We start from the raw sequence: 13,604 nt of genomic DNA, 5'->3' as shown, positions 1-13,604 counted from the left end.
TTAAAAAAAGAAAAAAAAAAAAGAGGACAGAGAGGGAGGAGGCAGCCAGGAGGGAGAAAAAGAATCCACGCTGATGTCTGCTGCCCTACTGCTTTGTGAAATGTCTCCAGCTGGCAGTGGGGAAAGCAGGCTGGGTAGAGCGGCACGGTAGGTGACTGCACCTACCACTTGTGGCTACAGGTAGCGGGGAGCTACAGTGGCCTGGAATTGCTGTCTTCTCACTGAACTCCAGAGACACCACAGAGGATATTCCCTGGGGTTCAAATCCACCGTCTACCATTAACAGGTTGAGTGATTTGGGAACTGGACACTTCTGTACAACACTCACTTTCTGGTCCATGAAATCTGGAGGTTGTTGTTGAGTCGCCAAGTCATGTCCGACTCTTTGCGACCCCCTGGACTGTAGCCCGGCAGGTTCCTCCATCCATGGGATTCTCCAGGCAAGAATACCAGAGTGGGTTGCCATGCCCTTTTCCAGGGGATCTTCCTGACCCAGGGATCGAACCCATGTCTCTAAAGTCTCCTGCATTGGCTGGCGGGTTCTTTTACCACTGGCGCCACCTGGGAAGCCCTGAAATTTGGATGGGAGGTAACCTACAGGATAAATCATCTCCAAAGGGTCTTGAAAGAGCTTGGATGTGAACAAGCCAAAGCATTCCTGGATAAATGAGGAATGGCAGACAGATTTCAGGTTAAATGCAACTCTCCTCCACAGCCGTACTGAAGACTCCGAGGCAGTGTCTGCTCCTAGCGGGCAGCAGTGCTGTAGCCCATTAGTAATGTCCTTGCCGCCGAGGTCCATACAGAACCAGCATTTGAAATGGCACGCTGAAGCACTCTGAATTTCAGTGGCAGATTTGCCTTTCTAATGGTGTTTTGCTTAGGCTAAGAATAGAATTATCTAAATTATGTCTCTAAAGTCACTCACCAACTTGGAGAACGAGGGCATTGCAAAATCACGTTAAGGAAACAAGGTGGAGGTTTTAAATTTGCAATTGATAATCCGATAAATGGTAAATACCTTGGGGGCTGGGACAGGTAGGCTGGTAATGTTTCAGTTACCCTAAAATCCCTTTCATTAGTCCAGAGAAGTTTCCTATACTTAAAGAGTGCTCAATTAGACTCCATTATTTTATTAATAAATAGTTGAGAGCTTTAGGAGTAATTTCCTTCTAAGGAATCAGACCACTAACCAGAGAATTCTGTCCTTTTTTTTTTTCTTAGAGGCAAAGGTGGAGTGGTGAATAAGGAAATTAAAATGTATCAGTCATCTACTATGTGCTAAGAAGATAAAGAATTATTTTATTTGGCTATAATTCTTTTGAGTTTGATACTATGGTTATTCCCAGTCTCTGAGTTGAGGGCTCAGAGAGGTCAAGTAACTTGCCGAATGAACCACAGTTGATTTAGTGGTGAGGAGAGGATTCAAAATCACATTAGTTTTGACTGAAGGGCCCTTACTGTTCTTCTCAAACCAGGGGACCAAGAGCTTTTCTTGTCATGGCGTTGGCACTATCTGTGTGACCCTGGGTAAGTCACTTCTCCTCTCTGGGTTTTTCCTGCTTTATCTGTAAAGTGACCGATATAGACCCCAAAAATCTTTCCAGAGCTGTCAGGCTATAACTCTGATAGAAGCACCAAAGACAAACAGCTTAGGGGATGGTAACAGGACTGAAAAGCAAAAGCCCAAGGAACAGCATTTTGTTCCATCAGTCCAGGAGCAGACAGCCTCAGACTCATCCAAGTCCCTTCAGGGCTAAAGCAAAGGGTTCGAGAGCACCATTCCTCTTGTATGGAGCAGGCTGTGAGCTGGGCCTCTGTCAGTGTCCACAGGGTGTGGGCCTGCTGCCCATCTGGCCCCTGGCACTCAGTCCTGGGCCCACCCATGGCCAAGTCCACCCAAGCTGCTTGGTGCCTAACTAGGAAGGCCTCCAGAATGGAGGCTCAGACGGTAAAGAATCCACCTGCAATGCAGGAGACCTAGGTTCGATCCACAGGTTGGGAAGATCCCCTGGAGAAGGGAATGGCAACCCACTCTAGTATTCTTGCCTGGAAAATCCCAAGGACAGAGGAGCCTGGCGGGCTACAGTCCAGGGGGTCCCAAAGAGTTGGACACGACTGAGCAGCTGACACACCAGAATGGTAGCAGCAAACAGGGTTTGACTCACACTAGATTTTCACCACCCCAAGCCTTCTTCCATTAGTTTACAAAAGCAAGAAACAAGGGCAGCACCAGAGGCAGCTTCAGAGGTGTCCTCAGAAACAGGGCATGGAAGGAGACTCTGCAAGGTCACCTCTGCAAGAGGACCCACAGCCTTCCTGCTGTGGCTGTAGACTCACTGGTGCCAGTGGCTACACATTCCCACCCCTCACCAGGCTCACTTTCAGGCAGAACTTGGAATTTTTAAGGATATTTTCAGCTCTTACCAGAGATGCCTGAGAAATACCTCCACTCATACAGAATCGGAGAACTATGAGGAAGACCCAATGGCCTGGAATCCCAGAGGCCAAGTAAATATAGAAGGGAGGGGGACTTCCCTGGTGGTCCAGGGGCTAACATCCCACACTCCTAATGCAGGGGGTCTAGGTCGGATCCCTGGTCAGGGAACTAGATCCCTCATGCTACAACTAGGGGTTTGCAGCCACAACTAAAGATCCAACACGCTCTGACTTAGATCCAGCACAGCCAAATAATAAATATTTTCTAAAAAGAATAAAATATTAAGTATGTTTAAAATAGAAGGGAGGATAACCTCCCTCTAGCCTTCATAATCCGGCTAGGTGGAGGAAGCAGAATTACAGATCACACGTAAAACGTTGTCGGTGCATGCATGCTTGGTCACTCCAGTCATGTCCGACTGTGTGCAACCCTACGGACTGTAGCCCGCCAGGCTCCTGTCTCCATGGGGTTCTCCAGGCAAGAATACTGGAGTGGGTTGCCTTGCCCTCCTCCAGACGGTCTTCCCAACCCAGGGATCGAACCCACATCTCTTGCGTCTCCTACACTGGCAGGCAGGTTCTTTACCACTAGTGCCACAGTGGGAGGAATCAAAGATGGCAGATTGCTAATATTGAAAGTTCCCATGTCTCGAGGCAGGAAGAGGGATGGGGCCCTGGGGCAATCTCAACTCCACTGCTTTCCCTCCGAGTCTCTCCATCTAGCCTTCTGAGAGACTAAAGGAACTCCCATTCCCCTCTATGCTTGAAAAACCTACTAATTTTTCCTCTGCGCTGCTCCCCCACCCCCTCATTTCTAAAATGGGTCTAACAGTCTTGCCTTGCCAAATCTCGGGGCTGCTGGGAGGATCATAAGAGGATGGCATTCATGTACTGTGATTGCTTAAGGATGAATGCTACCAAGAGACCCCGATGGCTGACTGGCGTAATTCCCAGCTCTCCAGGGGACACAGTTTGAGGTGCCCCACTTGCTGAGAGTGGGGAGCAGCAACTTGGAGGATGGAACATGACAAGTACAGAACCCCATTCTCATGATCCCCACCACCTACAGCCGCCTCCTTTCACAGTCCCAGCTCAGTGTCCATGGCAGCCACCCCCTCCGTCACGGCTGGCTCCCAGGATGTCCTGTCTGCTGCAGTTTTCTCAGGAAGGGATGGTAGACTCAGTGAATGAGTACCTGCGGGCCAGGATTTAATTCTCACTTCTGACATCTATGGATTGCATGAGCCTGGGTGAGTCACTTGACCTGTCTCAAGGTCAGTTTCCTCACACATCAGGTTGGTGTAATTACAAACCACCCTGCATCCCAACTGCATGAGTGTTGTGAGCTCAGAGGAAAGAATGGGCATATAAGCCCCTCGCAGTCTGTTAAGCACTGTTTAACATGAATTACGATGAACAGACATAATCAGACACTCTGGAGTACTTAAAGGGAACTTCAGCATGTTCTTTTACAAAGCATCCATGTTCAAATGAGGGTCAACTATCAAAAAATAAATTAAATATGGAAACAAATAAATCCATTGTTTATGATCATGGTGTCCCAAGAAGTAAGAAGATGGCTGATGCTCCTCTTGGATAACTCCTGGGATGAGGGGTTATGCCATGAATACAACTAACTTATTTCAGGAAGCCTTTCACTGCCTTCAAAACCCAGATGATGAAGGCAATAAATGGCAGGGCTAGGACTCAAGCACTCTAACCTCATGCTCCTCCTACCCCACAGTAGGTGAAAGTGGTAGGACTGTTGATGCGGAACATTTGGTTTGAGTTCCTCCCAACAAGAACGGCATCACACTTTCTCAAGGGACACAAATGAAAAACTGGCTCAGTCAGAACCAATTTCAATTTGCTATTGAAATCATTTCAAGCATGTATGAAAATATGCGAAAATGTGAGCTACTTCTCTGTTCTCAATACTTTAGAAACTTAACATTTTTTTCTAATTTAGTACATGATCTACTTTTAAAGAAGTAGATTCAGTAAAAAAAAAAAGTGAATATGTGTGTGTTTGTGTACACATTATAGATATATATGGGGAGTGTAGATGTATGGATATGTTTGTAGAGAGTATTTCATTTTTAATTCAGTGTTTTATACGTTAAAGCCATTTAGTTAGGTTTTTAATCAAGACTATTTCTGGCATGAGTCCTATGGGATGAGAGATACCAAGGAGGAGAAAGTCCTGTCCAGGAAATACACCTGAAATTGGAACAAGTAAGTCAGGCTCCAAGTCAGAATGACCACTTACAGCTGAGAGGAATGAGGTGTCTCATCCTCTTATGGACTGCCCTCCTCCCCCCACAGAGGGCCAGCCTCCTACCTGACTCTCTCCTCTTCAGCCCTCTTCAGGGCGGCATCTCGCTGCAGAACCTTCATGATGGCCTCCTGCTCCTCCTCCGTCAGGAAGCTTAAGTCGATCATTTTGAAGAGTGTTCACAAAAATGACAGTAAAAAACACAGCCTCAGATTCCCCAAGCTGAACAAGTCACCGTAGCCAGGATGATCAAAGGATGAAAAAGTGCAGTGGAATGGTATCTTGTTCAGTTCTTCAGCAAAAGTCTTCTCTCGGCTAGGCAAAAGTTTTAGGTAGCTGATAGCAAAATCCTAAGCACCCTTTCCTTCAAGGCAGTAGTGGTCTGGAGGGTGATGTCAAGAGGAAGCGCTCAGGATGCTGGATTCTTGGCCAGACAGGTCACTTGTTCCCGCTGCGGCATTCTCACTCACACCCCCTCGCTGGACCAGTCTGAGACAGTTTATTCTCCTTCCGTCCGACGTCAACTCGATGAGCAGCCACAGGATCTGAGTGTCACCTGCCTGGGGAATCGTGAGACAGTAAATACCAGACAGCAACAGGCAGTGGTTCTCATAATTAACAATAAGCATTGCTCATTATTAGAAGATTTCAAACATGTCTGGGGGGAAAAAGTGACCATGTGAGATGGTCTCCGAGATCAGGGAAACCAGTTCTGCCAGCTTCTTGAGCAAATAGAAAATGGGTCATGAAACATGCTTCAACTCAATTCCGGACCGCCGAGATGGAGTGTGCACAAAAATGCCTGTCAATGTTTAACAGTCCACAGAGGGAAGGGATGGTTGCAGAAAGATGGCGGTTCTCTCCGCAAACGCATGGGACACTAGGCTGAAAGGTCACACTAAAGATCAAGAAGACCAGGGAGACCTTATTCCAGTTGTGAAGTGATTACTGGTAGGAAACTAGAAATAAAAATTCACAAATGCCCACTTCTTCATGCACAGGAATGTTCCACTTGCATGCACCTGTGCTCCGTAATGATGGAAGAGTTATTATCAGGTAGAGGGAGTTTGCACCATAGTGAAATCAGTTATTCTCCACTTAGTCCCACCTCTATCTTTTGCTGGACTTGGAGCAACTCACCAAGCTGTCTCCCTTCGTTTCCCAGGAGAAAGAACAGTAACTGTGTGTGTATAATCTGGGGGGAAAAAAGAGGCAGGATTTCAAAACACCCCACTGTTCAAAGTGAGCATTTCTGCATAGAAACATAGGCAAGAATCCTATTTTTTCTGAGGCATTTTAAGCCCATGAGCAGGGATTTCCCTGGTGGTCCAACAGCTGAGACTTCACTGTCCAGGGTGGAGGCGTGGGTTTGATCCCTGATCAGAGAGCTAAGATCCCACATGCCTCACGGCCAGAAAATTAAAACATTAAGACAGAAGCAGTATTATAACAGAATTCAATAAAGATTTAAAAAAAAAAAGTTTTTGAACCTATGAGAATAAGGTGAGACCTACAGAATGCCACAGCCAGGCTAGACTTGAGGAACTGCTCCAGGACTGGGGTCCTTTAGCAAGCAGAGTACTGCATATATAGTAGACACTTAAAAAGGGGGGGATTTACTATATTTTAAAGCAGCCCTACTCAATAAAAGACAGTGTGTACAGTAACATAGTAACATCTATGAATACATCTATGAGTAAACTCTCTGCTCTTTGGCAAAAGAGAAGAACAAGGAAGTACTCCCACTACAACTGTCTAACTATAAAACATGAGGCAAGTTACCTAACCACTCTGAGGCTCAGGATTCTCATTAGGACATCCTTCAAGGGTTGCCAGGATTAAATGAAATAATGGCTAGAAAGCAGTGCATACCAAAAGTAGCTGCTAAAAATATACTCTAACTTCCTTTCTGAGTTCACACTTTTGTTCCATTCAGCTGGCAAGAATGTGTTGGTTACATGTTTTCCTTTTCTTTTCTGTATCTTTCTCCCTTACAAAGTTCGAACTTGAAGGCAAGCACTCTGGTGACCTTTATTTTTATCTTCCTGTAGCTCTTTACATATTGCCCACAGTGACTACGGAATTTTAAGATAACACTTCACATTCACTGCTTAAATCAGCATGCACTCCCATGTATTTGCTATTGTTGCCGTTCAGTTGCTAAGTCACATCTGACTCTTTGCAGCCCTACAGACTGCAGCATGCCAGGATTCTCTGGTGCATATATTACTACTTGTGCATATATAAATATACGTGTGTGTGTGTGTGTGTGTATGTGATACTACAAAATTGCAAATATTACTGCCTGCTTAATTGTCTCGAAAAGGACTTATCCTTCAAGATGAAAGTTACTATCTCCAAGAAGCCTTCCCTCATTTCCACAGCTGGAGCTAAATGAGCTAAATGCTGTAGCACATTCGATCGTTGTCGTTGCTGTTTAGTTGCTCCGACTCTTTGTGACCCCATGGACTGTAGCCTACCAGGTTCCTTTGTCCATGGACTCTCCCAGGCCAGAATACTGGAGTGGGTAGCCATTTCCTTCTCCAGAGGATCTTCCCGACCCAGGGATCGAACCTACGTCTCCTATGTTGCAGGCAGATTATCACTAAGCCACTTCAAGTACAGTATTCCTAACTCTTCAGTCCCTCCCTGAAATAGAACAACACAACCATGTTGTCACTAGACTAAGCAGAGTATTCACCCCTACCTTCCAGATGGTGGGCTTGGCCTGTGACTGACTTTAGCCCATGAACTGTTATCAGTGTGACGCAAGTATAGGCTGTGGATGTGCTTGTGTGGTTTCGCCTGGCTTCTTGTACTCTGGCCATGGGCCCCAAGAAGAGCTTGCCCCAGGTAGCCACTGCCTCTTCAGTCTGGGTCCCAGAAAGAGATACAAGGACAGACCAGAACTTGATCCACCTGAAGCTCGGCCACCTTAGCTGACCTGTAGGTATCAAAGCAAGAAATGAATAGTTTTCGTTGGAAACCACTGAGGTTTGGGGTTGTCATACAACAAACACTCTTGTAGCAGGGACTTCACTAACACAGAAAATTTCTCCTCCGCCTATGTGTTTCCACTGCGATAATAATTTGTCTGCTCTGGCCTCTCCCATCTGACTGTGAGTCTCTTGATGTGAAGAAATAAGTGAATGAGTAAATGACTGAGTGAACCTAATCTAAACAGACAACTTCACCAGGGGACAGCTGTCTCAGTTCTTTCATGCACAGTAGCTTTAATTCATGCACAGTAACTTCCTTAGCTCTCAGAGGCTGGCAAGGAAAGGCACTCAGGCCACCTTCTGGGAACCATGTCCCTGGCATCACACTGCCATCAGGTTCAATGGGAGATTGTTTTTAAGTCCAGTGAATTGAGGACAGGAAGCAAACAAAGAAGAAAAATAAACTGTCCAGCAGTGGAAGCTGGCAGGGGGGCAAGAGGGGAAATGTTGGTTTCCACATCTTCAAGGTGAACTATGAGCTAACCAGTGCTTCTGTGTAAAAGGTTCTAGGGTTAAGTTTTTTCTAAAAATAGGCTATTTATGGGACTTTCCTGTGGTCCAGGAGTTAAGAATCCACCTTGCAATGCAGGGGATGTAGGTTCCATCCTTGATCCGGGAATGAAGATCCCAAAAGCTGCAGGGCAACGAAGCCCAAGTACCACAACTACTGAGCCTGAGCACTGTAACTACTGAGTCCAAGCACTGCAACTACTGAGACTGAGCACTGTAATGACTGAGTCCAAGCACCACAACTACTGAGCCCGAGCACTGCAACTACTGAGCCTGAGCACTGCAACTACTGAGCCCACGTGCTCCGGAACCCACGCCACAACTAGAGAGCTGGTGTGCAGCAATGAAAGATCCTGAGTGCTGCAACTAAAACCTGATGCAGCCAAATAAACAAATAAAAACACACATCAATAAAAAAATTTTTTTAATAAAAATGGGCTTTTTAGTGAGGCAAAGAGCAAGGTCCTCATTTTACAGACAAAGGAGTAAAGGACTGGAACTCTTGTCTCCTAGACTCCTAGCAGGGAGTCACTACCCAGCCAGACTGCAGAAGAACCCTCAGATGGCAGTCAAGACTCTTCAGTCCCAGGTGCTCCCCCAACTCCCAATATTCTCAACAGTTATCATGAGAGCTAATCGATCATTCATTCATCTCACAAACACTTCCTGAGAGCTTATTATGCACCTGACACTGTTCTAAGCACTGGAGATACAGCAATGAATAAGGCATTTAAAACTTCCTGTCCTTGTGGAGTATGTATGCCAGTTGGAAGGGATAATGAACAAATTAATAACAAACACACAAAAAAATAAAAAATAAATTATATAAATTTGGGGAAGGTAATAAGAACTTTAGAGGAAAATAAAGTTGGGAAAGCAATAATAAGATGAAGGGTGCTGGAGTTTTAAAGAGTGTGGCTAGGGCAGGTCTCACTGAGAGGATGATAACTGAGCAAAAACTTGCCAGAGATGAGGAAACAAGCCACGCAGGTGTCAGAGGGTCCTGAGGTGCGAGTGTGTCTCGAGTGTTCAAGAAACTTCAAGGCAATCAGTGTGCCAGAAGGACAGAATGGAGCGGGTCAGAAAGGAAATAGGTCAGACTATTCTGGGCTTGGAGTTGACTGTAAGATTTCTGGATCAGTGATAAGGGGAAGGCAGGAAAAAAGGAAAAGGGAATAAATACTTACTGGGCACCTCCTACATGCCTGGCAGTTTACATATATCATCTCATTGGATCCTCACAAAGATCTGAGGAAGGTATTTTATTATTCTGTGGTGCTGGAGAAGACTCTTGAGAGTCCCTTGGATTGCAAGGAGATCTAACCAGTCCATCCTAAAGGAGATCAGTTCTGGGTGTTCATTGGAAGGACTGATGCTGAAGCTGAAACTCCAGTACTTTGGCCACCTCATGCAAAGAGTTGACTCATTGGAAAAGACCCTGATGCTGGGAGGGATTGAAGGCAGGAGGAGAAGGGGATGACAAAGGATGAGATGGCTGGATGGCATCACCAACTCGATGGATGTGAAGGACAGGGGAAACCTGGTGTGCTACATACAGTCCATGGGGTCACAGACAGACATGACTTAGTGACTGAACAACATTTTATTATGTGTGCTTTTCAGATGAAGACTATGAGGCTCATGGAGGTGCTTGCCACCTAGCTTCTGTGTGTAGCAGGGCTGGCATTTTTTAGAACAAGTCACCACTGGCTTTGTTAGAATAAGCCTTCCATTTAATTCTCTCTTGCACACAGATCCTCAAACTGGGGAAGCAGAAGAAGAGCCCTTCTGTCTGCCTGTGGACTCTCATTCTCTGCTTAAGCACAGAAGAATCACTGGCCCAGAGCTGGCTGTCAGCATGGGGGCAACCTCCGTGCAAAAATCCGGGAGGGATGAGTCTTGGCAACAGGGATGCCTGACGTGTCCACAGCAGGAGGAGGATGAGCAAATAGTTCCCCTAAGGTTCAGCCCTCCCTCCCACCCTCCTCCTGCAGCTGGAGGATTTTTCTAAAACTCAGATGTGACGAGGGCACATTCCCAGGCTTAAAACCCTTCACCAACTTTCCACCGTCCACTGGCTAAGGCTCAAAGCCCTCACCGCAGCCTGTAGGGCTCTCTGTGAAGTAGCACCTGCTTTCTTTTCCAAACTCTTTTCCTGTCACACTGAACGTTTTCAGCTCCTTCTGCCTTCAGACCTTTGCATATACTTACCCTCCCTCCTGGGCTTCCCTGGTGGCTCAGAAGATAAAGCGCCTGCCTGCAATGAAGGAGACTAGGGCTCAATCCCTGGGTTAGGAAGATCCCCTGGAAAAGGGAATGGCAACCCACTCCAGTATTCTTGCCTGGAGAATTCCATGGACAGAGGAGCCTGGTGGGCTACAGTCCATGGGGTCGAAGAGACTCAGACATGACTGAGTGACTAACACTTACACTTTCACTTTCCTCCTAGAATCCCCCTCCCTCAAACAATACCTCCTGGGTCTCAAGTGAGATGGCATATACTACAGACGTCTTCCCCATCCTCTCAAGGCCAGGTTGGTGCCGCTCTGGAGTGCTCCATTAGCCCCTAACTTCCTCACCCAGGATACTCAGCAGAGGATCCCAAACCCCATCTACTCATGTCTGTCTTCCCCTGGTTTACGTGCAGGCCTGGGTGTCCGAGTGCTCTGTGTCTCCAGCCAGCGCTTGCCACTGCGGCTCCCCTCTACGTAACAGGCACTCACGTATCTCACCCGTGAACACAGCTGGACGGGAATTCACCTCCCCCTTAACATGAGCCTGGCGCAACACTGAAAAATCAGCCACGTGTTCCTCGCCGGGTTCCAGCTCCAGGCTTTCCTCAGGACTGTCTGGTTTACATCAATCACACGGCTTCTCCAAGCCTGTTTCCTCACCTGCACAGTGGATCTATTCACTCCTACCTTCCCTTCCTTACGGAGATTATTGTGAGGATCCGGTGAGAAGGAAGAAAGTGTCGAGGACAAATAAGAAATGAGCAGCTGAAAGGGACGTGGGAGGGTTCCAGGTGCAGACTGTGCTTAATCCCAGCTCTCCTTGCGCCGGTTTTGAAACGTATAGATATACAGAATCACCATGCTGTATAACAGGAACCACCAGAGTGCTGCAGGTCAATCATGCTTCAAAAGCAAACTCATAAAAAAGAAAAGACATCAGGTTTGTGGTTATCAGAGCTGAGGCTTGGAGACAAGGGGAATTGGAAGAAGGCAGTCCAAAGGTACAAACTTTCAGGAACAAGATAAAGAAACACTAAGGACAGAATGCACAACATGATACATATATCAAAACTGCTGTGTGTTAAACATGAAAGGGGTTACGAGAATAAATCCTGAGAGCTTCCGTCACAAGATACATTTTTTCTACTTCTTTAATTTTTATACCCATATGAGATGACTGTTCACTGTAGTTACTGTGATAACCACTGCATGCTGCATCTAAGTCAGATCATTGCGCTGTACATATGTGCGTTCAGGCGCTCAGTCGTGTCCGACTCTCTGTAGCCCACCAGGCGCCTCTGTCCATGGGATTCTCCAGGCCAGAATATTGGAGTGACTTGCCATTCCCTTCTCCAGACCTTCCTGACCCAGGGATCAAACTCTTGTCTCCCAAGGCTCCTGAACTGGCAGACAGATTTTCTTTTTTAACACCAAGCCACCTGTACACCTTCGATTTATACGGTGCTGTATGTCAATTATATCTCAACACAACTGGAAGGAAACAAACCCCCCAAAAAATATCTTGCAAGTTTCAGCCCTGTTCTGCCACATCTATAAAAGCTTATTTTCTTTGCCAGCTGTCCAAAAGTTAAACTGAAGGGAGAAACACCACAGCTGGTGTCTGCTTTTGATGCCAGCAAAGAGACGAGTGAGGCTCGTAGGCCTAATCCCCATCACCCGGCCAGCCAGACCCAGGCTAAAAAGGCTGATTAACAGCAGCATTTGTTCCCACAACTCGCTGTGCTCCAAGGAGCGGCCCCAGTGGCACCTTCTCCTGTCTAGGATGGCTGTTGCTGTCCCAAAGCCTCAAGGAAGACCATAACATTCTCCATGACCCCAGGGAAGGGAAGGAAAATTCGAGGAAGTCCTGACTCTCACATGATGAGGTTTTCAGAAGAGAAGCAAACTGTTCTGACAGTCCCATGACATCAAGAAGGAAGCCGTGAAAGAAAAATCTGGGAGGCAGCAGGAGAGCAGAACAAGTATGCTCAAGTCAGGGTGGGTCTGGGGGGAACAAAGGCAGCCTTGATCAATTAAGAGGCTTACCCCCAGCAATGACAAACCGCCATGTCTAAGACCAAATGCTCAAATATCACATGATGTCCCTTGTATGCGGAACCTAAAAAGAAATGATACAGATGAACTTACAAAACAGAAAGAGACTCACAGACTTAGAAAAAGAACTTACTGTTGCCACAGAGAAGGAATAGTTAGGGAGATTGGGATGGTCATGTACACATGCTGTATTTAAAATGGATAACCAACAAGGACCTACTCTAGGGCAAAGGGAACTCTGCTCCATGCTATGTGGCAGCTTGGATGGGAGGGGACTTTGGGGGAGAATGGATACATGCGTACATATGGCTAAGTCCTTCAGCTGTTCACCTGAAATTATCACAATATTGCTAATCAGCTATGAAAGTGAAAGTGTTAGGCGCTCAGTGGTGTCCGATTCTTTTCAACCTCATGGACTGTAGCCTGCCAGGCTCCTCATGGGGAATTCCTTCCATGGCATTCTCCAGGCAAGAATACTGTAGAGGATTGCCATTTCCTTCTCCAGGAGAGCTTCCCAACCCAGGGATTGAACCTGGGTTTCCTGCACTGCAGGCAGATTCTTTACCTTCTGAGCCACCAGGAAAGCCCCCAAAATTGTGTTAGTCACTCAGTCATGTCTGACTCTCTGAGACCCCATGGAACTGTAACCCACCAGGCTCCTCTGTCCATGGGATTCTCCGGGCAACAATACTAGAATGGGTTGCCATTCCCTTCTCCAGGGGTTCTACCCAATTCAGGGATCAAACCCAGGTCTCCTACATTGCAGGTGGATTCTTTACTGTCTGAGCCACTAGGGCTATACCTCAACACAAAATAAAAAGTTCAAAAGAAAAAAAAAAAAAAGAATGCTAACCCTCAGAGAGGCATCTAAGGATAAGCAGAATAACCCACAGATGGTTCCTGAGAATCCTCATAAGGAATAAATGGAGTGGGACAATCTGAGATGCTTAGCCCATCTCCCTCCTGGCAGAGAGATCTCTCGTCCCACCCCCACCATGCCCCCCACCTCGCAGTCATCAGACCACCGGGCCACACGGCCAGGGCTCGCAGGCCCTAAGCTGCCAGCTCCCCCGCTGGGCTGCCCCACTTCTC

At 46.8% G+C, this 13,604-nt stretch overlaps 1 protein-coding gene across 13 annotated transcripts in view; it reads right to left on the bottom strand.

The window, feature by feature from the left end:
* SYTL2 (synaptotagmin like 2) overlaps nt 1–13,604 on the bottom strand; it is a 122,505-nt gene that overhangs the window by 61,623 nt on the left and 47,278 nt on the right. For 12 of the 13 annotated variants that reach the window (XR_011251570.1, XM_069564790.1, XM_069564794.1 and 9 more), the window contains exon 2: nt 4,781–5,274. Coding sequence is in view for 12 of the 13 variants with exons in the window: in XM_069564790.1 (XP_069420891.1) it covers nt 4,781–4,881 (101 nt within the window). In the remaining variant the exon portion in view is untranslated. Of the gene's footprint in view, nt 1–4,780; nt 5,275–7,421; nt 8,102–13,604 lie in introns of those variants that run through there. The other variant, XM_069564792.1, reaches the window with a different exon arrangement.

This window comes from Ovis canadensis, chromosome 21 (genome assembly GCF_042477335.2).
Source record: "Ovis canadensis isolate MfBH-ARS-UI-01 breed Bighorn chromosome 21, ARS-UI_OviCan_v2, whole genome shotgun sequence".
Classification (NCBI taxonomy): domain Eukaryota; kingdom Metazoa; phylum Chordata; class Mammalia; order Artiodactyla; family Bovidae; genus Ovis; species Ovis canadensis.
This window is presented reverse-complemented; position numbering and strand designations above follow the sequence as displayed.